Source organism: Scyliorhinus canicula, chromosome 8, assembly GCF_902713615.1.
Source record: "Scyliorhinus canicula chromosome 8, sScyCan1.1, whole genome shotgun sequence".
Classification (NCBI taxonomy): domain Eukaryota; kingdom Metazoa; phylum Chordata; class Chondrichthyes; order Carcharhiniformes; family Scyliorhinidae; genus Scyliorhinus; species Scyliorhinus canicula.
The window spans coordinates 154,235,747-154,259,159 of record NC_052153.1 but is presented as its reverse complement, the minus strand read 5'-3'; the positions used below and the strand labels follow the sequence as shown (position 1 = coordinate 154,259,159).

The following is a 23,413-nucleotide window of genomic DNA, read 5'->3' as shown; positions in this document are numbered from 1 at the left end:
CCATGTCTGCAATTCTGGGGAGGGGATACGCGTCAAGGAGCGTAAACCGATTAATGGTCTGGCTATAGTCCACTACCATTCGGAATTTTTCCCCGGTCTTGACGACCACCACCTGAGCTCTCCAGGGGCTAATACTGGCCTCTATGATCCCCTCACGTAGAAGCCTATGGACCTCGGTTCTGATAAACACCCTATCCTGCAGGCTGTACCGCCTGCTGCGAGTGGCTACGGGTTTGGAGTCCGGTGTGAGATTGGCAAAGAGTGGAGGGGGGTCGATTTTTAGTGTGGCGAGGCTGCAAATAGTGAGTGGGGGCAAGGGCCCACTGAAGCTGAGTGTGAGGCTTTTCAGGTTGCACTGGAAATTGAGTCCCAGTAGGAGTGGGGCACAGAGTTCAGGGAGCACGTACAGTTGGAAGTTTGAGTAGCTAGTACCCTGGATCGTTAGGGTCGCAACGGTGCGCCCTTGGAGGTGAACAGAGTGGGAGCCTGAAGCGAGGGAGATAGTTTGCCGTGCAGGGAAGATAGGGAGCGAACAGCGTCTTACCAGATCTGGGTGTACGAAGCTCTCGGTGCTCCCAGAGTCGAAGAGGCACGGTTTCCTGTATCCGTTGATTTGAACGGTCATCATTGAATTTCGGAGGTGTTTCGGACGCGACTGGTCCAGTGTCACTGCGCTGAGTTTTATAAAAAAAATTATTTTTATTGAAATTTTTTACAGAAAATATAACAAACAATGAAAAGCAACAATAAAACACCATAATAACTGTAACACCCCCAAGACTGTATCAATGCATATATCACACCCCCCACCCCCCCAGACCCAGTAAACAACAAGAGAACTTAAGAATAAATTAAATTAAAATTAAATAAGCAAACATAGTCAAACCCCCCCCCCCGCCTTTCCCCCCCTCCCCCCGGGTTGCTGCTGCTGCTAACCCAGTACCCTATCGCTGAGCCAGAAAGTTGAGGAAAGGTTGCCACCGCCTAAAGAACCCTTGTACCGATCCTCTCAGGGCAAATTTGACCTTCTCCAGCTTGATAAATCCCGCCATGTCATTGATCCAGGTCTCCACGCTTGGGGGTCTCGCATCCTTCCACTGTAGCAAGATCCTCCGCTGGGCTACTGGGGACGCAAAGGCCAGCACACCGGCCTCTTTCGCCTCCTGCACTCCTGGCTCCACCCCAACCCCAAAAATCGTTAGTCCCCAGCCTGGTTTGACCCTGGATCCTACCACCCTCGACACCGTCCTCGCCACCCCCTTCCAGAACTCCTCCAGTGCCGGGCATGCCCAGAACATATGGGCATGGTTTGCTGGACTCGCCGAACACCTGACACACCTGTCTTCGCCCCCAAAGAACCTACTCATCCTAGGCCCGGACATGTGGGCCCGGTGCAGCACCTTGAATTGGATGAGGCTAAGCCGCGCACATGAGGAGGAAGAGTTAACCCTCTCCAGGGCATCAGTCCATGTCCCATCTTCGATCTGTTCCCCCAGTTCCCCCTCCCACTTAGCCTTTAGCTCCTCTACTGACGCCTCCTCCACCTCCTGCATTACCTTGTAGATATCCGATATCTTCCCATCCCCGACCCAGATCCCCGAAAGCACCCTGTCACTCACCCCCCTTGCGGGAAGCAAAGGGAATCCCTCCACCTGCCGCCTAGCAAACGCCTTTACCTGCAGATACCTGAACATATTCCCCGAAGGGAGCCCAAATTTCTCCTCCAACTCCCTCAGGCTCGCAAACCTCCCCTCAATGAACAGGTCCCTCAGCTGTCTGATGCCCGCTCTGTGCCAACCCTGGAACCCCCATCAATGTTCCCCGGGACGAACCGATGGTTCCCCCTTAGCGGAGCCTCCATCGAGCCCCCCACTTCCCCCCTATGTCACCTCCACTGCCCCCAAATCTTGAGGGTAGCCGCCACCACCAGACTCGTGGTATACCTCGTAGGAGGGAGCGGCAACGGCGCCATTACCAGGGCCCCCAGGCTTGTGCCTCCACAGGACGCCATCTCCAACCGTTTCCATGCTGCCCCCTCCCCCTCCATCACCCACTTGCACACCATCGACACATTGGCCGCCCAATAATACCCCGAGAGATTGGGTAGCGCCAGCTCCCCACCATCTCTACCCCGCTCCAAGAAGACTCTCTTCACCCTCGGGGTCCCATGCGCCCAAACAAAGCTCATGATGCTGCTAGTCACCCTCCTAAAAATGGCCCGAGGGATAAAGATGGGCAAACACTGAAAAAGGAACAAGAACCTCGGGAGAACCGTCATTTTGACGGACTGCAGTCTACCCGCCAGCGATAGCGGCACCATGTCCCACCTTTTGAATTCTTCCTCCATCTGTTCCACAAGCCTGGTAAAATTAAGCTTATGGAGAGTCCCCCAACTCCTGGCCACCTGCACCCCCACGTACCTAAAACTCTTCACTGCCCTCTTAAACGGGAGCCTCCCAATTCCCTCCTCCTGATCACCCGGGTGTACTACAAATACCTCACTCTTGCCCAGATTTAACTTATAGCCCGAGAAGCTCCCAAACTCAGCCAACAGCTCCATCACCCCCGGCATTCCCCCCTCTGGGTCCGCCACATACAACAGCAGGTCGTCCGCATACAGCGATACCCTATGTTCTTCCCCACCCTGCACCAGGCCCCTCCACCTCCCCGGCTCCCTCAGCGCCAAAGCCAAAGGTTCTATCGCCAGTGCAAAGAGCATGGGGGACAAGGGGCACCCCTGCCTGGTCCCACGGTGGAGCCTGAAGTACTCTGATCTCCTTCCATTGGTAACTACACTCGCCATCAGGGCCTCGTAGAGCAACCTCACACATTTGATGAACCCCTCCCCGAATCCGAACCGCTCCAGCACCTCCCACAGGTACCCCCACTCAACTCTATCAAACGCCTTCTCTGCATCCAGCGCCACCACTATCTCCGCCTTCCCCTCCACCGCCGGCATCATAATAACATTTAACAGTCTCCGCACATTCGTGTTAAGCTGTCTTCCCTTGACAAATCCTGTCTGATCCTCGTGTATCACCCCTGGCACACAGTCCTCTATCCTGGTGGCCAGGATCTTCGCCAGCAACTTAGCAACAACATTGAGGAGCGAGATTGGCCTGTATGATCCACACTGCAAGGGGTCCTTATCCCGCTTCAGGATCAGAGAGATCAGCGCCCGTGACATCATCGGGGGCAAAGCCCCCCCCTCCCATGCCTCATTGAAGGCTCGCACCAACAGGGGGCCCACCAGATCCGCATACTTTTTATAAAATTCCACCGGGAACCCATCCGGCCCCGGCGCCTTACCTGACTGCATTTGACCAAACCCCCTGACTAGTTCCTCCAACTCTATCGGTGCCCGCAGCCCCTCCACCAGCTCCTCCTGCACCTTTGGGAAGCGTAGCCTGTTCATGAAGCTCTCCATCCCCCCCCCCCCCCCCCAAACCGGCGGCTCCGACCGGTACAGTTCCTCGTAAAAGTCCCTGAAGACCTCGTTCACCTCTGCCCCCTTCTGCACCACATTTCCACCCTTATCCGTCACTCCAATAATTTCCCTAGCCACATCTCGCCTGCGGAGCTGATGCGCCAACATCCTGCTCGCCTTCTCCCCATACTCATGTACCTCCATTGTGTCTCCGCCTTTCTGGTGGTCAACAAGTGGAACTTGGCCTGCAAACTACGCCGTTCCCCCAGCAATCCCTCCTCCGGGGCCTCTGCGTACCTCCTATCCACGTCCAGGAGCTCTCCCACCAGTCTCTCCCTCTCCTTCCTCTCCCTCCTTTCCCTATGGGCCTGGATGGAAATCAGCTCCCCCCGGATCACTGCTTTCAGAGCCTCCCAGACCATCCCCACCCGGACCTCCCCATGTCATTGGTCTCAAGATACCCCTCAATACTTCCCCGGACCCTCCTACACACCTCCTCATCAGCCAGCATCCCCACATCCAGGAACCAGAGCGGGCGCTGGTCCCGCGCCTCCCCCATCTCCAGATCAACCCAGTGCGGGGCATGGTCTGAAACTGCTATGGCCGAATACTCGGCATCCTGCACCTTCGGGATCAATCCCCTGCTCAGGACAAAAAATCTATTCGGGAATAGACCCTATGTACATGGGAGAAAAAGGAATACTCCCGCGCCCTCGGCCTCCCAAACCTCCAGGGATCCACCCCTCCCATCTGGTCCATAAACCCCCTCAACACCTTGGCCGCCACCGGCCTCCTACCCGTCCTTGAACTGGACCGGTCCAGTGGGGGATCTAGCACCGTGTTAAAGTCTCCCCCCATGATCAGGCCCCCTGCCTCCAGGTCCGGAATGCGGCCCAACATGCGCCTCATAAAGCCAGCATCATCCCAATTCGGGGCATACACATTAACCAGCACCACCTTCTCTCACTGCAGCCTACCCTTCACCATAATATATCTGCCCTCCTTGTCCGCCACCACCTCAGCCGCCTCGAACGCCACCCTCTTCCCCACCAGAATCGCCACCCCCTGGTTCTTCTCGTCTAATCCTGAGTGGAAAACCTGCCCCACCCACCCCTTCCTCAGACGAACCTGGTCGACCACCTTCAAGTGGGTCTCCTGGAGCATAGCCACGTCCGCCTAGAGCCCCTTCAAATGAGAAAATACCCTAGCCCTCTTAACCGGCCCATTCAGCCCCCTCATGTTCCAGGTGATCAGCCGGATCAGAGGGCACCCCGCCCCCCTTCCCTGCCGACTAGCCATAGCTCATGGACTGCTCGCCCCAGGCCAGCACACCCTGCCTGACCCGTCCCCCATGACGATACCGCCTCCCCTCTACCCCCCGGCCCACACCAGCTCTCTCCTGCCCCTTCCAGCAGCAACCCGGTATTCCCTCACCACCCCCTCCCAGGCTAGGACCCCTCCTAGCCGCGACGCACCCTCCATGGTACTTCCATCAGTCAGCTGACTTCTGCTGACCCCGGCAACTCCTGCCAAAACCCGGCCCCTCCCGACATGGGGTCATCACCCCTCCTGCCACACCTCCTTGGTACCACTTCAACGCGGGGCAAAACCAGTAGAGGCCACGCCCCCACCACCAGCTCCACCCCCCGTGCCCCGCAGCACGGGAAACCAGAGGAAAGCCCACGCTTTCACACTGCCCCACTCCACCCTTCTGACGCAGCTCCCCAAGTTCCAGCTCCACCCCATCCCCCAGCCCCGTACAGAAGAGAGAATAAAAACAAACCCCCAACATTCCCCACATATCCCAAAACCATACCCAACAGACCCACCCGGAAACAGAGCAAAAACCGCATAAAAAACACGTGTCAAAATTACAAAAACAGCAACAGCAAAAACAGCAACGACGGTAGTGCACCGGACCCCGCAGCCCCCAGACCCTAGTTCATGTCCAGCTTCTCCGCCTGTACAAAGGCCCACGCCTCCTCCGGGGACTCGAAGTAGTGGTGCCGGTCCTTATATGTCACCCACCGACGCGCAGGCTGCAGCATTCCAAATATGACCTGCTTGGCATGAAGCACTGCCTTCGTCCGGTTGAACCCGGCCCGCCGCTTAGCCACCTCCACACTCCAGTCTTGGTAGATTCGCACTACCGAATTCTCCCACTTGCTGCTCCTCTCTTTCTTGGCCCATCGCAGCACACACTCCCGGTCACTGAACCGATGGAACCGCACCAGCACCGCCCGCGGGGGTTCATTCGTCTTGGGCCTCCTGGCTCTGTGGGCTCCCTCCAGCTCCAGGGGCAAATGGAAGGACCCCGCTCCCATCAACGAGCTCAGCATCGTGGTCACATAAGATGGAAGATCCGACCCCTCCAGCCCCTCCGCCAGGCCCAGGATCCTCAAATTCTTTCGCCTCGTGCGAAAGTCCAGCTCCTCCAAGCGGTCTTGCCACTTTTTGTGAAGTGCCTCGTGCAACTCCACCTTCCCCACGAGGAACACGGCCTCCTCCTCCCGCTCAGCGGCCTGCCGCTGCAACTCCTGAATGGCCATCCCCTGGGCTGCCTAGGTCTCAAGCAGCTTGTTGGTAGTCGCATTCAGGGAGTCCAGCAACTCAGCCTTCAGCTCTGCAAAACAGCGCAGAAGAGCCCACTTCCACCAGTCCTCGGGTGCTCTGCCGGCCGCCATTTTGTCCTCCTTCCCCCGCTTTTCCTGGGGAGCTGCTGCAGCCTTTTCCTTTGCCCCACTCCGGGTACGCACCATAAATTTCGGGGAATGTTCCTCCAAACACCTTCCCCCACCGGGAATCGTCGAAACAGCGCCGTTTGGGGCCCTAAAATAGGCCCGAAAGTCCTTTAATAGCGGGAGCTGCCGAACGTGCGGCTTAGCTCCGCATCACCGCAACCGGAAGTCGTCACTGCGCAGGGTTGCGGGTAGTCGTCGGCTCGATCAGCTATGCTGGAGTGGCCCCGTGATGACTGCCCTCTGAATTCGTATTCTTCTAGACGGATTTCTGAGTTGGAAGAAGATGGCCGCCCCCGTGGATCGCACGTGGCGGGCGGCGAGGAAGATGGCGCCCAAGATGGCGGCCCCCATGAGTCACACGTGGCCGGCCGCGTGGAGGGGGGTTGCCAAGATGGCGGCCCCCATGAGTCGCACGTGTCGTTTGGTGGTGGACCCGGAGTACAGGCCGCAGCATTTCGGGGCCTGCGGATTCTGGAAACGAATGTTAAGGGCTGCGGGGGAGTTAGGAGAGGAGGCCTGCTTTGCCAGGCAGACCCGGGCATAGTGTCCTTTGCGACCGCAGCTACTGCAGGTCGTGTTACGGGCCGGGCATTGCTGCCGTGGGTGCTGGGGCTGTCTGCAAGAACGGCACACTGGAGCTGCGTGATGGCTGGGTGGCCGCACGGCGCAGGCCTGGGGCAGTCGCTGGTCGGGGGCCCAGGATGAGGTCGCTTGGTCGGCGGGGAACGAGGTGAGGCTGCAGAATGAGACCTCCATAGTGGTAGCTAGTTCAACTGTGTCCTCTAAGTTCTGGGCCCCTTTTTCTAGCAACCGGTGGCGCACATAATTTGATCCGAGGCCTGCTACGTACACATCTCTAATGGCAAGTTCCATGTGCTGTTCGGCTGATACAGCCTGGTAGTTGCAGTCCAGTGCTAAAATCTTTAACTCCCGCAGGAATTCTTCCAACATCTCCGCGGGGCGCTGGCGGCGCGTCGTAAAAATATGGCGCGCGTGGACCTCGTTGATGGGCCTCACGTACATTCGATCTAGCATGGCTAGGGCCCCCGTATACGAGGTAATACTGTTAAGTTGAGAAGATATACGGTGGCTCACCCTTGCGTGCAGTAGACTGAGTTTCTGCTCCTCTGTAGTTTCTGAAGTGCTTGATTCAGCCAGGTAGGCCTTGAAACATCTGAGCCAGTGCTGAAAGATTTATTTCGCCTCTGCAGCCTGCCGGTCGAGTTCTAGTCGGTCAGGTTTGAGGGCTGATTCCATAGTTGTTTCTTCGATTTCTTCTTGTTTCCTAAGACTATTGAATTGATGTGACCATCAATTCACACGACACGTGGTTGGAAGTGAACAGTGGTTTTAATAGTCTTACAACAGAGCCTGCCTGCGACGAGATGAACTGGCAGGCAGGTTCACGACTGCCAAGCTTTATACTTCCGGTTAGTGGGAGGAGCCATGGGCGGAGCCAAGGGTGGAGCCCAGTACAAACTCCTCATCTCCCCCTATGGGCAGAGCTGCGCAAAAGCTCGTATACCGAGCTTGCATAGACACAGTACATCATATATAATAACAGTGTGAATTACACGGACTGTGATTCACCACACTGATCCACGCTCTAAATTCATCCCCCTTATTCCTGACACTCCTTGCATTAAAACAGATACACTTTAACCCATTCCACTGGGTGCAACTTTGCCCTATCAACTGTCTATCCTTCCTCACAGACTGTCTGCATACTATTTCTGCCTGTTCAACAGCTGAACTATACTCTGATCCATAGCTCTGGGTCCCATCCCCCTGCCAAACTAGTTTAAACCTCCCAAAGAGCTCTAGCAAACCTCCCAGTCAGGATATTGGTACCCCTCCTGTTTAGGTGCCATTTGTCAGATGTCTTGGTGGGAGAACATTTCGGTGACAGTGACCACAACTCTTTGACCTTCACCATAGTCATGGAGAGGGATAGGAACAGATCGTGTGGGAAGGTATTTAATTGGGGGAGGGGAAATTATACTGCTATTAGACAGCAGTTGAGGAGCATAAAGTGGGAACAATTGTTCTTGGGGAAATGCACAACAGTAATGTGGGGGTTGTTGAAGGAGCACTTGCTACGAGTGCTGGATAGTTTTGTCCCACTGAGACGAGGAAAGAATGGTAAGGTGAAGGGGCCTTGGATGGCAAGAGAAGTGGAGCTCTAGTCAAGAGGAAGAAGGAAGCTTACTAAGGTTGAGGAAGCAAGGATCTCTCTCGGCTCTAGGGGGTTACAAGGTAGCCAGGAAGGAACTCAAAAATGGACTGAGGAGAGCTAAAAGGGGGCATGAAAAGCCCTGGTGGGAAGGATTAGGGAAAAACCCCAAGGCGTTCTACACTTACGTGAGAAATAAGAGGATGATCAGAGTGAGAGTAGGGCCGATCAGGGATCGTGGAGGCAACTTGTACCTAGAGTCTGAGGAGATGGGGGAGGCCCTAAATGAATATTTTGCTTCAGTATTCAATAGAAAGAGGGACTTTGTTGCTCATGAGAACATTATGAACCAGGTTAATAGACTCGAACAGGTTGATATTAAGAAGGTGAATGTGGTGGAAATTTTGAAAAACATCAGGATGGATTAGTCCCCTGGGCCTGATGGGATATACCCAAGGTTACTATGGAGGAGATTGCTGCGCCATTGGCAATGATCTTTGCGTCCTCACTCTCCACTGGAGAAAGCACCAGATGATTGGAGGGAGGCAAATGTTGTTCCCCTGTTCAAGAAAGGGATTAGGGAAATCCCTGGGAATTACAGACCCATCAGTCTTACGTCTGTGGTGAGCAAAATATTGGAAAGGATTCTGAGAGATAGGATTTATGATTATTTAGCAAACCATAGTTTGATTAAAGATAGTCAGCATGGCTTTGTGAGGGGCAGGTCATGCCTCACAAGCCTTATTGAATTCTTTGAGGATGTGACGAGACACATTGATGAAGATCAGGCAGTGGATGTGGTGTCTATGGATTTCAGTAAGGCATTTGATAAGGTTCCCCATGGTAGGCTCATTCAGAAAGCTAGGGGGCATGGGATACAGGGAAATTTGGCTGCCTGGATACAGAATTGGCTGGCCGAAAGAAGACAGCAGGTGGTAATGGATGGAAAATATTCTGCCTGGAGGTCAGTGACCAGTGGTTTCCCACAATTATCTGTTCTGGGACCTCTGCTCTTTGTGGTTTTTATAAATGACTTGGATGAGGATGTGGAAGGGTGGGTTAGTAAGTTTGCCGATGACACGAAGGTTGGGGGAGTTAGTGTTGAGGGTTGTTGCAGGCTACAACAGGACTTTGACAGGCTGCAGAGCTGGACTGAGAAGTGGCAGATGGAGTTCAACCCAGATAAATGTGAAGTGATTCATTTTGGAAGGTTGGATTTGAATGCTGAATACAGGGGTAAAGGCAGGATTCTTGGAAGTGTGGAGGAACAGAGGGATCTTGGGGTCCGCATACAAAGATCCGGCAAAGTTGCGACCCATGTTGATATGGTTGTTTCAGAAGGCGTATGGTGTGTTGGCTTTCATTAACAGGGGGATTGAGTTTAAGAGCCACGAGGTTTTGCTGCAGCTTTATAAAACTCTAGTTAGACCACACTTGGAATATTGTGTCCAGTTCTGGTTGCCTCATTATAGGAAGGATGTGGATGCTTTGGAGAGGGTACAGAGGAGATTTACCAGGATGCTGCCTGGACTGGAGGTCATGTCTTATGAAGAAAGATTGAGGGAGCTAGGGCTGATGGGGAGAATTAAAGAACAAAGAAATCGAGGAATACAGGTTCATAGCTTCTTGAAAGTGGAGTCACAGGTGGACAGGGTGGTGAAGAAGTAATTCGGCATGTTTGGTTTCATTGGTCAGAACATTAAATATAGGAGTTGGGACGTCTTGCTGAAGTTGTACAAGATATTAGTAAGGCCACACTTGGAATACTGTGTACAGTTCTGGGGCTCAATTCTCCCCTATCCGGCAGGGCGGGGGGTCCCGGCGTAACGGAGTGGCGCCAACCACTCCGGCGTCGTGCATCCCCAAAGGTGTGGAATTCTCCGCACCTTTAGGGGCTAGGCCCGCGCTGGAGTGGCACCCGCTACGCCAACTGGCGCCAACGGCCTTTGGCGCTACGCTGGCCGGAGTCGGGGCTGGCCGAAAGGCCTTCGCCGGTCGGCGTGAGTCCGCGCATGCGCCGGAGCGTCAGCGGCCGCTGACGTCACCACCGGCGCATGCGCAGTAGGGGGGGGTCTCTTCCGCCTCCGCCATGGTGGAGGCCGTGGCGGTGGCGGAAAAAAAAAGAGTGCCCCCATGGCACTGGCCCGCCGGCCGATCGGTGGGCCACGATCGCGGGCCAGGCTACCGTGGGGGCACCCCCGGGGTCCGATTGCCCCGCGCCCCCCCAGGACCCCGGGGGCCCGCTCGCGCCGCCTGCTCCCGCGGGCACAGAGGTGGTTTAAACCACGTCGGCGGGATTGGCCTGTCAGCGGCGGGACTTCGGCCCATCGCGGGTCGGAGAATCGCTGCGGGGGGCACGCCGATTGGTGCGGGGGCCACGCCGATTGGCGGGGCGTGATTCCCGGTCACGCCGATTCCTGGGTGGCGGAGAATTTGGCCATGGCGGGGGCGGGATTTACGCCGACCCCAGGCGATTCCCCGACCCTGTGGGAGGGTCGGAGAATTCCGCCCCTGGTCACCCAATTGTAGAAAGGGTAGCATTAAACTAAAAAGAGTGCAGAAAAGATTTACTAGGATGGTACCGGGACTTGATGGTTTGAGTTATAAGGAGGCTGGACAGGCCGTTTTTCCCTGGAGCGTAGGAGGCTTAGGGGGGCTTTACAGTAACTTGGTTGCAGTGTTATTGTAAGCCTACTTATAGAACATAGAACACTACAGCGCAGTACGGGCCCTTCGGCCCTCATCATAGAATTTACAGTGCAGAGGGAGGCCATTCGGCACCATCGAGTCTGCACCGGCTCTTGGAAAGAGCACCCTATCCAAGGTCAACACCTCCACCCTATCCCCATAACCCAGTAACCCCACCCAACACTAAGGGAAATTTTGGACACAAAGGGCAATTTATCATGGCCAATCCACCTAACCTGCACATCTTTGGACTGTGGGAGGAAAGCGGAGCACCCGGAAGAAACCCACGCACACACGGGAAGGATGTGCAGACTCCGCACAGACAGTGACCCAGCGGGGAATCGAACCTGGGACCCTGGAGCTGAGAAGCAATTGTGCCAATAAAGATTATTATTATCTTATAGAGGTCTATAAAATAATGAATGGCATTGATAAGGTTACGTATTTTCCTAAATATAGGGGAGTCTAAAACTAGATGGCATAGGTTTAAGGCAAAAGGGTCCTGAGGGGAAATGTTTTCATACAAAGGGTGGTGAGTGTCTGGAATGAGCTGTCAGAGGCAGTAGTAGAGGTGGGTACAATCTTGTCATTTAAAAAGCAATTGGACAGTTACATGGGAATTATGGGTATGGAGGGAGATGGGCCAAATGCAGGCTATTGGGACTAGCTTAACAGGTAAAAACTGGGTATAGCATGGACAAGTTGGGCAAAAGTGCCTATTTTCATGCTGTAAACCTCTATGACTCTATGACCAGTTTTCTCTCCTGATCTTCAGCCTCTTAAAAGAAAAAAACTGAGTTAGTGTGGTTTAAGCCGCACTCTGGCAGGACCGGCTCCACAGAGATCGGGGCGCTCCATTCAGCAATGAAACGTAATGACCCCAGCCCAAACCATGGAGGTATCAGGGGTTCCCGCCCTCTATCGCCACTCCTCCTCCACCACCACCCGACAATCATTTGACAATCATCATCAGCATTGCCGCCGACAATCATCACTGGCATTCGCTCCTGCTGTGGCGGCGGATGTATCGCTGGCGTTCCACCCCCCCCTCAGTGCCTGCTCCCCACGCTACACCTTGTCTTCATCTCAGGCTGCGCATAAAAAGTGGGTGTATCAGAACTGCTTGGGCCTTGCCCCTGAAGATGCTGTATTAGCGAGAGAATGTGAGTTCTAAATTTCCTTTGTGGAGGAAAGATTTCTGTCTGTTTTCGGCATGTTGCTCCATGCATTAATTGTTTTAACTGCATGCCCTGTATTTTTTATTTTTTGTTGCTCAGCATAAGAGCATAGGAACTGGAGTAGGCCATTCAGCCCGTCAAGCCTGCCCGACATTCAATGAGATCATGGCTGATCTGTGACCTAATTCTATATACCTGCTTTTGGCCCATATCCCTTAATATAAGGGCAGCACGGTAGCACAAGTGGATAGCACTGTGGCTTCACAGCACCAGGGTCCCAGGTTTGATTCGCTGCTGGGTCACTGTCTGTATGGAGTCTGCATGTTCTCCCCGTGTCTGTGTGGGTTTCCTCCGGGTGCTCCGGTTTCCTCCCACAGTCTAAAGACATGCAGGTTAGGTGGATTGGCCATGATAAATTGCCCTTAGTGACCAAAAAGATTAGGAGGGGTTATTCGGTTACGGGGATAGGGTGGAAGTGAGGGCTTAAGTGGGTCGGTGCAGACTCGATGGGCCGAATAGCCTCCTTCTGCACAGTATGTTCTATGTTAATATCTTTGCTTAACAAAAATCTATCTATCTCAGATTTAAATTGAACAGCTGCAGCAATACAAGCAGTGGTTAGCACTATTGCTTCACAGCGTCAGGAACCTGGGTTTGATTCCCGGCTCGGGTCACTGTCTGTGGAGTCTGCACATTCTCCCTGTGTCTGCGTGGGGTTTCTCCAGTTTCCTCCGAAAGACGTGCTTGTTAGGTGAATTGAACATTCTGAATTCTCCCTCAGTGTAACCCGAACAGGCGCCGGAGTGTGGTGACTAGGGGATTTTTGCAGTAACCTCATTGCAGCGTTAATGTAAACCTACTTGTGACACCAGTAAAGATTATTATTATTTTAAAAATTATTTTAAATTGTCACTTTCATCTGAAGACATGAGGACGGGCATTCCTTTGGGTGAGGTGGGAATGGATAGCGGTGGCGCCTTTCAATGCACATTGCAAATACAAATTGAGGGAGAAGTGCTTGTGCAATAGCCAGCGAATGAAGCTGTAGCCGTGCTTGAGAAAATTTGGCAAATTGATCACTTACGCTATACCTGAGCAGGTCACAGACAACCTCTCTTTCAGAAGAGATTTGTGATTGTGGCATTATCAATGTGATTCCTTAATTGATTACTGTACCATAAATGGTCCCAACCTAGTTTCATGGTTACTGGGAGCATAGCCCGAGATTGTTACGTCTCACTATTAGTCTTTGAAATGTTCTCCTTTCATATAGGTTGGACAGCTCTGCATGAAGCGAGCAGAAAAGGATACCATGATGCTGTGGAGTTACTGTTATCAGCCGGTGCAGATATAGATTGTAAGGGGTTGAATGGTGTGACTCCTCTACAGGAAGCAGTGATCAATGGACATTTTGAGGTACGATCATCGAAACGTAGAAACATTGAAAATAGAAGCAGGAAGAGGCCATTCAGCCCTTCGAACCTGCTCCGCCATTCATTATGATCATGGTTGATCATCAAATTCAATACTGATTCCGCCTTCCCCATCTCCCTTGAGCTATATTTAACCCCAAGACCTATATTTAAATCTTTCTTGAAATTATACAACATTTTGGCCTCAACTACTTTCTGTGGCAGTGCACAGAATCCGCAGATTCACCACTCTCTGGGTGAAGAACTTTATCCTCACTTCAATCCTAAAAGGTTTACCCCCTTATCCTCAAACGATGGCCATTGTTCTGGACTCCTCCACCATCGGGAGCATCCTTTCTAAATCTGCCCCGTCTAATCTTGTTAGAATTTTGTAAGTTTCTTTGAGATTCCCTCTCATTCTTCTAAACTCCAATGAATATAATCCTAACCAATTTAGTCTCTCCTCATATGACAGTCCCACCATCCCAGGAATCAGCCTGGTAAACCTTTGCTGCACACCCTCCATAGGAAAAACATCCTTCCTCAGATAAGGGCACCAAAACTGCACACTATACTCCATATGTGGCCTCACCAATGGCCTATACAATTGCAGTAAAACATCTCTATTCCTGTACTCAAATCCTCTCGCTATGAAGGCCAACATACCTTCCTTGCTGCCTGCTGTACCTGCGTGCTTGCTTTCAGCGCCTGATGCACGAGGACACCAAGGTCTCGCTGAGGATTCACCTCTCTCAATTTACACCCATTGAAATAATAATCTGCCTTCCTATTTTTGCTAACGAAGTGGATAACCTCACATATACCCACATTATACTGCATCTACCATGCATATGCGCACTCACTCAGCCTGTCCAAATCCCGCTGAAGCATCTGTGCATTCTCCTCACAATTCACCCTCCCACCCAACTTTGTATCATTGCAAATTTGGAGATAATACGCTTAGTTCCCTCATAGAACATACAGTGCAGAAGGAGGTCATTCGGCCCATCGTGTCTGCACCGACCCACTTAAGCCCTCACTTCCACCCTTTCCCCATAACCCAATAACCCCTCCTAACCTTTTTGGTCACTAAGGGCAATCATGGCCAATCCACCTAACCTGCATGTCTTTGGACTGTGGGAGGAAACCAGAGTACCTGGAGGAAACCCACGCAGACACAGACTCCGCACAGACAGTGACCCAGCAGGGAATCGAACCTGGGACCCTGGCGCTGTGAAGCCACAGTGCTATCCACTTGTGCTACCATGCTGCCCTCGTCCAAATCATTAATATATAATGCGAACAGTTGGGTTCCCAGCACAGATTCCTGTGGTCCCCCACTAGTCACTGCCTGACAATCATAAAAAGACCCATTTGTTCCAACCTTTTGTGCGCTTTAACTTTACATATTAATCTGCTATGTGAGACCTTGTCAAAAGCGCTATCCACGACATACACCACCCCATGGATGCTTCTCAGTGTCCCCAGCCACTGCTCCAGCTCCGACACACGGGCTTCTAGGAGCTGTAGTTGGTGCCACTTCCTGTACACATGCTGGCCCCGGGCACTGGAGGTGTTCCCGGCCTCCCACACGGAACAAGAGGAACAAAACAAGGCTTTGAGCTCTCCTGCCATGAGTTACCATTTTAAATTAAAGTTTTTGAACATGCTTGATATTAGATTAAATCCAAATTTCTATGGCCCTTCTTTGCTTGTCCTCGTTACATACCAATTAGAACCCTTACAGACTATAAACCACAAAAATTAGTTTCAAACTATAATTGTAAAGACCTACGACCTTGTCCACTACCTACCAATCAGCTCTCTCCCTCGTCGCCTCACTTGCAGCAGGGCATGACTACTCTCTGAATATTTAAAAGTTACAAAGCAAGGAGATAAAACAAAGAGCACCTCTTCCCTCTCCGCACCAAATCTCAACTCTGCTTCAAATTCACAAGTTCAAAGCTTAAAGTTGACTCTGCCTGTGGCCTCGCTGGAGCCGGAGCTGGAGCAGTGGTATCTCCCCCACTGCTTGTACGCAAAGCTTACTGTGAGTGCGCTTTGAAGCTCCTGTCTTAAATAGAGCTGAGACTGTCTGAGATGACTCATACACCAGGTAAGCTTTATATTATGTAATCAACACCTGTTACCTGCTAATCAGGCTTCAGGAGATTGACAGAAAACTGTCACTCAGCTATTTGGGGCAGCTCCTTATTAACCCTTAATCTTTTTAACTGGATAACTAAACTTATAGAAAATGGAAATTAAAATGAATTGATTTACTAATTCAATCCCAACTCTGCTTCAAATTCCCAAGTTTAAAGCATAAAGCTCACTCTGCCTGTGGCCTCATTCCGTATGTGGCCACTCTGTGTGGCCCACTGCTTGTGTGCATAGCTCACTGTTATCATGAAGCACCCATTAACAAGTTCTGAAAATTATAATTCACATCCCTTGAGTGGTCTGACCTGATAATTAATTAGAACCAAAGTTTGATGCGGGTGGGGCTAGCCACAACAACCTGACATCCAAGAAAGAATCATGTTACGAATTGAGGAAAATCAAGATTAAAAATGAAATTCAGATAAAATGCAGTAATGAAATAGGATAACAATGGAACTGATGAGTATGGCTGTCTGAAGCGATGTTTTTGATATGGGAATTAGCATAGCGGTAGGAAAACAAATATTTACCTAAGCGACAAAGGAAAACAGAAAAGGTGATTTCAAAGTGGAAATAAGGGAATAATTTGCACCTATATGCTAAACGCCTGCTCCACGGGGTGGGTAACATCAAAAGGAGTAATCAATATATCCACAGCAAGATATGTGTAGAAGACAGTGGAGAAGCAGCTACATTCATAGCCACACCCAACTGTAGAAATCAGGCTCTCCTAAAGAAGTTGTTGATAAAATGTTGCTGTTTCAAACAAAACTCTAACAGAGAATAATTTATGCCCAGAACTGAAGACTGCTTTCCCAAACCTGAAAAATAGCCTGTGGGGTGGTAAATATCTGCAGGATTTAGCTCATAGAGCTATGTAATATTAAATGTTGTTTGAGAAAAGGCACATTTCTCAGAGTTCAGGAAACATCAGTAGTTGGGAACAAGGGGTAACTTCATGAGATAGATAGCCATTATTATAGTTAAGTGAACTGTTGTAGTGTATTATAGGCTTTCTTGCCGTATGCTATCTTTTAAGTTAATAAATATTCTTTATTAATTGATCACACCAAGACTGGATTATTTCTCACTGGTTTGCATATATTTTCTCGCATTGTACCTAATTGAAAATAAACACCACAAAGAGCCGGTGTTCCAATTTACCCTTCTGGGTTTAGGATACACTTGCATTTAACATCAGTGGGGTCTGTAACAATAATGACACAGGGCTCTTCTAGCCCAATGTTAATTAGGTGCCCTCACCCTTACCCTGTGTACTCTCGCAGTGTTGCCAATATAATTTAAAGGATGAAACTATAATTTCAAAATGAGTGATTATTATTAATTCCTATTAATTCACAAATATATATCTTATTTATGTTTAAATAAAATAAAGTGGATAGCACTGATGTATATAAAGTTTTATGGAGAAGTGGGAGAGTCCCAGTAGAAATATAGTCCTGTTTGCAAATGGACTCCTTTGTGGTCTAACGATGGAACAGTTACGATTTTGTAACAGGCCTAATAGGAACCTGAGGTCTGGTGGTTACCAGAGAATAGTAGAAAACAGACTGTGTGATCGCTAAGCAAGCTTACTAACAGAAGTAACCATTTGCTACCTGTCCGCAGGAATATCCAGGCATTAAGGTTTTAATTATCTGTTATCCCCATAGGTGGTCAGGTTGCTGATGCAGCATGGAGCTAATCCCCTTGAAAAGAATGAATTTGGTGAATGCGCGTTGCAAGAAAAAACAGATATCCATATGAAGAGATTGATCAAAAACTATCAACAAAAACAAACAGGTATGAATGTACTCCGTAGAGGATTTGACTGCCACCCATTGTATTCTGAGTTGCATCTTTCAATCATACTGCCATGGAAAACATATGATGTGGAGATGCCGGCGTTGGACTGGGGTGGGCACAGTAAGAAGTTTTACAACACCAGGTTAAAGTTCAACAGGTTTGTTTTGAATCACTAGCTTTCAGAGCTCAGCTCCTTCATCAGTTGAAGGCTCCTTCACCTGAGGAAGGACCAGTGCTGCAAAAGCTAGTGTTTCAAAACAAACCTGTTGGACTTTAACCTGGTGTTGTAAGACTTCTTATCATGGAAAACATATAGCAGAGGTCAATTATTTCCCAAAGGAAAGAAAGGTAAGTTCCGGAGCAATACGTCGTAGTGGGCCATAGGCATGGTGAAAGGTTTAGAATCAGGTCATATGCCTGTCTCAGCTTCAGAACGATAAGGAGTCTATGCTAAAAAGTTGCTTTCAGCTTAGGGCAATTGCTGTTACTTTACAAAATTGTTTTTTTCTGTCAAAGCCGACACTTTATCCTCTCTTTGGGCTGGATTTTCCCAATCCCATGATGGAAAGCCTGGTTGCAGAGGGTCGGAGGACTAGTGGGGAACCCATGTCAGGATGGCTGCTCGATGTGTTCCTGCCCAGGGGATGTTTCCCACAGGTGGATGGGGAAACAGATTGGCTGCTTGCAACACGGACGTGGAACACCAATCAGGATAATTAATGCGCTGGCCCATTATAATAAATTTACATCTCTTGATAAGGCCTCCATGCCTGATAATCTCCCATGTTACATAACCCATTCACATTGGTGTGAATTACACCAAGTTTCCCACAGTATGTGCCTGGCGAGTAGAACCCGCTAAAGGAGTTCAAGTGAGTGCATCATTCAGGAGGGAAGGTGCTGTGTCTAGGCACTGCATGCTGGTACTTCCCAGGCACTGTCCCCAACACTGCCTGGGCAGTGCCAGGGGACAGTGCTGGGGGGTTGTTGGTGGGGAGGGAGAGTTGGTGGGGCGGGGGGGGGGGGGGGGGGGGGGGGGGGGTTCCCCTCCACTTTCTTTTGGCTTTTAGCTGAATGATACGGTGGAAAACGCCTCCTTTGGGGCTAATTATAATGGGCTTCTTGGCATTGAAGATCGGGATTCCCATTACATCATTGGCGGGGGCAGAGACAATCGCAACGGGAAATCCCGCCGGCCTAAATCAGGTTTTGGGCCTCCCACGATATTTTGCACTCCTGTCGCCATTTACGCCCAGCCTTTGTATTAAAATCTAAAATCCTCCAGATATAAAGATCGAGTAGAACAAAGAGTAAAGCGTAGAGCACATTTTTCATTGCAGTGTGCTTAGTATGGTTGCTACTTGTACTTCTGTCCCGCTCCGCTATTCTGCAGAAGAATGGGAAAATTCCACCCAAAGGGTTAGAAAATTGCCCAGGTATATCCTGTGCACAAAATGCAGTACATTTCCAATCCTGCCAATTATTTCTCCATCAGTCTACTCTCGATCATCTGTAAAGTGATGAAAGGGGTCATCAACAGAGCTATCAAGCAGCACTTGCTCAGCAATAACCTGCTCACTGATGCTTTGTTTGGGTTCTGCCAGTTCCTGACCTCATTACAGCCTTGGTTCAAACATGGACAAAATAACTAAACTCCAAAGGTGAGGTGAGAGTGACCGTCCTTGACATCAAGGCTGCGTTTGACCAAGTATGGCATCAAGAAGCCCTAGCTAAACTGGAGTCAATTGGAATCAGTGACTGCAGGTAATGCCCATAATTGGGCATTAATTGCTCACTTAAAGGCATCAATTGGGCCATGGGGATATGGCTCACCTGACAGATCCACACCACTCCTAAACGTTTAGCGGGAGTGGGGGCAGGCTGGCAGAGGGCACACCGCCGATGCACAAGGATTGATTGATGTTTATCGTCACATGTATCGAAGTACAGTGAAAAGTATTTTTCTGCAGTCAAGGGAACGTACACAGTACGTACATGGTAGACAAAAGAATAATCGACAGAGTACATTGACAAATGGTTCACGAACAAATAGTGATTGGTTACAGTGCAGAACAAGGGCCAAACAAGAGCAGCATAGGGCGTCGTGAATAGTGTCCTTACAGGGAACAGATCAGTCCAAGAGAGAGTCGTTGAGCAGTCTAGTAGCTGTGGGGAAGAAGCTGTTCCTATGTCTGGATATGCGGGTCTTCAGACTTTTGTATCTTCTGCCTGATGGAAGGGTCTGGAAGAGGGCAAAGCCTGGGTGTGAGGGGTCTCTGACAATGCTGTCTGCCTTCCTGAGGCAGTGGGAGGTGTAGACAGAATGCTAATTCTAGGATCCTAAACAGTCCTAATTCAGGGGCCGACCCACCACTTTCCCACCTGTGCTGGGCCTGTAAAAAATCAGCAGTAGAGTAGAGGAGATACTTTATTTGCTTCTTTTTTTGTTACTGTAGCTGCTGTCAAAGTTGGAAGTCAAATTATAAAAGGTGCAAATCTTAAAAATGCGATGGACAATAGGACATTTGAGGTAAGCATCAAATATATTTTGCATTCTGGAGAATGAAGTTTGAAGTCGAAAAGTGGTGAGAGATTCGGTATAATTATTGAACAATTTTCACAACTGTCTCCTGATGAAAAGGTAACAGCACTGGCAATGTTTCATATTTCCTTCTGTTCTGTAAAGCCTTACTTAATATCTTATGCAATTAAATTTCTTGCATGAAGTGCACCTCCAGTACTTGTGTAAAATTGTATCTCATTTTCTGATTGCCTGGAATAACACTCTCTGTGAGGATGGCCCATGTTGCTGAAATGTTGGTAGGTAAGGAAAGCTAGCAATCAGGAACCATCAGCCCCAAAAAGCCAACCAATTAAGTGTCTCCAACAATCATTTTCTAACTTCTTTCCGTGGCTGTATTGCTTGTTCTGCCAGCGAGCTGTAAAAACTGAAAATAGACTAAACAATCATAATGTTTCTGTGGTCGTTCTGCCAAAGTTAGAGCAGGAAATTTGGTGAAACCCATTAAATTCGACACCAACATTTACAACATTAAACTTAAATAATTCACAAAAATATTTAAATTTGTCCATAAATTTGTCAGGCTCCTGTTGGACAGTCATCCTATAATTTGGCAGAAGGGGAGCTTCTATTGCACTTTGGAGCTTTTGTTTTGCTCTTGTTAGAGCTTGTTCATTTCCATCCAGCCATCTCAAACTCCATGCTTATGCAAGCTTTCAACTCTCCACAGGAGCAATACCAGTTCCAAATCACATGGCTGACCAGCAAGCCATTCAAACACGTGCATCAACCTCCAAAGAATAAACAGTCATGTGTTTATAGAACTGGGCTGTTTTACTAAACTGAAAAGTAAATCCCGGTGCTTTCAATGTGTTACTTTAGTTTCCATCATTGTGGGGTGCTGGGAATGGATGACAAAGCGCTTATCGCGGCAGAGTGGGGCAAATCATTGAGTCATTGCATCATCTTGTGAAAGCTGAGTTGCAGCACGTTTTACTGTTAAGGGAAGGGGAGCCTTCCGGTGGTGAACAGCAAGGGTTGCAGTCGCTACGAATAAAAATCTGTACATTTCTGCTTTGAAGTAAACCTATGAAGTTACAGGCAGCCCTCGGACTGATGGTACAGTTGGTTTCCGAAACAGCATTGTGAGTCAAAACATTGTAAGTTGGAACTGGTTTCCCCATAGCAACAATATGAACCAAGGCGCGATACCCTATTTTCACTGAGTAGTTTAAAGTTTTTTAGATGGGTCTGAATTTTATCGAAACATAGAAAATAGAAGCAGGAGGAGGCCTTTCGGCCCTTTGAGCCTGCTCCGCTACACATTATGATCATGGCTGATCATCACGTTCAATACCCTGATCCCGCCTTTCCCCCACATCCCTTGATCCCTTATGGCCTCGTCACAGAGGGGGTGAGGCTGGAAAATGCAGCGAGCCATTCAAAAGACCATTGACTTCGGTGGGAGCAGAAAATCCCATTGGCGGAAAATTCCACTCCATGCTTCAGTATAATTGCCTTATAGTAGTGTATTTTCCATGATTGAGTAGTGACCAAAACCACTGTATACTGTATCTGATAAGAAATTTGCCCTTTCTACGGTTGTGAAAGCGGAACATAATCAACAGTTATGTTGGTAAAGACCATCAGTTCACTGGCGTGGTTACATGGAATCCCTACAATGCAGAAGGAGGCCCATCGAGTCTGCACCAACCCTCCAGAAGACCATTCTACCCAAGTCCACTCCCTGTCTTATCCCCGTAACCTAACCTTCACGTGTTTGGACTCTCCCGACCCGCTGGAGTGAATGAAGGTTTGGCTGTGCGGCGTATTCTCTGTTCTCGTGAGCAGCAGTGGCGGACGAATGGGATCACAGAAACCTGGGCATTGTGAGTGACGTTCATTGTAACTCGAACGTTGCAAAGTCGAGGACTACTTGTACTACAAGGAGTTGTCGCACTCTTAAAATAGTATTTGGAATACTTTCTTCCCTCGCTCTATTTCGGTTCTGAGTCAGAACTTCACACACACTCTCGGATCCACTTAAGATCCGCTTATAGAATTCATTCCCCTCTCGAAAGCTTTGGGTCATTTGCTGTTGCTGTGCCATTAGACTGACTTCCCATGCCAGACTTCATACCCCTTGCACCGCGGCTGCTACTACAATACTGCTCCTACTGAGTGCCTCTTCCCGCTGTAAGCTCTCCTATACTGGCTGTCAGTTCCCACCACTTTATCCGCCTTCTCAATGTCAGCATCTTGTAATTCTGGGCTCTTTATATTTAAAAGCAGTTGCTTTGAGCATTGATTTCATTGCAAGTTGACAACGAAAGAAAAGAAATAAGCAAGATAAATCATTATAACTAAAGTAGTTGAATAGAAGACTCAAGGGATGATGTACAATATAAAATTATGTTAAAACGAATTACCAAGGGAACATGACATTTTAAAATCAATACAAAAACCCAATGGAGGGAAATATGTAAAGATAAGCAATGAAATGAGACAAACAAGATTCAAAGGAAACAAAATAGGTGAAGTGTCACAGCAAGCCAGAAGACACAGAAATTAGAGATGTTGAATAAACTCGGTTTGTTCTCACTGGAATGACGGAGGTTGAGGGGCGACCTGATAGAGGTCTACAAAATTATGAGGGGCATAGACAAAGTGGATGGTCAGAGACTTTTCCCCAGGGTAGAGGGGTCAATTACTAGGGAGCATAATTTTAAGGTGCGAGGGGCAAGGTTTAGAGGAGATGTACGAGGCACGTTTTTTACACAGAGGGTAGTGGGTGCCTGGAACTAGTTGCCAGAGGAGGTGGTGGAAGCAGGGACGATAGTGACGTTTAAGGGGCATCTTGACAAATACATGAATAGGATGGGAATAGAGGGATACAGATCCTGGAAGTGTAGAAGATTTTAGTTTAGACAGGCAGCATGGTCGGCACGGGCTTGGAGGGCCGAAGGGCCTGTTCCTGTGCTGTACTTTTCTTTGTACTTTGTTCTAGACATTGTCATAATATCCACTCATGCATATAATGGAGTGCAGACAGGCAGTGATTGACACACAGGATGACCAGTAAGCACACAGCACAGAGCAGCCAATCATCAAACAGGACACGACCACTATAAAGCCAGAGGGCACTAGGTTTCCCGCTCTCTCTGGACCCAGCCCCTGAGACAGTCAGAGTCCAAGAGCTAGCCAGTGCAAACACCATGCGGTAGCTAGTAAGTCTGGTCAGGCTAGTACTAGGTCTCCAGTCAGTTCAGTATAGTGTCAACCCACAGCTGAGCATGTATATTAG

At 49.6% G+C, this 23,413-nt stretch overlaps 1 protein-coding gene across 1 annotated transcript in view; it reads left to right on the top strand.

The window, feature by feature from the left end:
* Positions 1-23,413, top strand: part of LOC119969932 (ankyrin repeat domain-containing protein 31-like) — a 273,205-nt gene that overhangs the window by 168,982 nt on the left and 80,810 nt on the right. Inside the window, exons 11-13 of the mRNA XM_038803900.1 lie at positions 13,481-13,623; positions 17,456-17,585; positions 20,045-20,118. Coding sequence (XP_038659828.1) covers positions 13,481-13,623; positions 17,456-17,585; positions 20,045-20,118 — 347 coding nt within the window. The remainder of the gene's footprint in view (positions 1-13,480; positions 13,624-17,455; positions 17,586-20,044; positions 20,119-23,413) is intronic.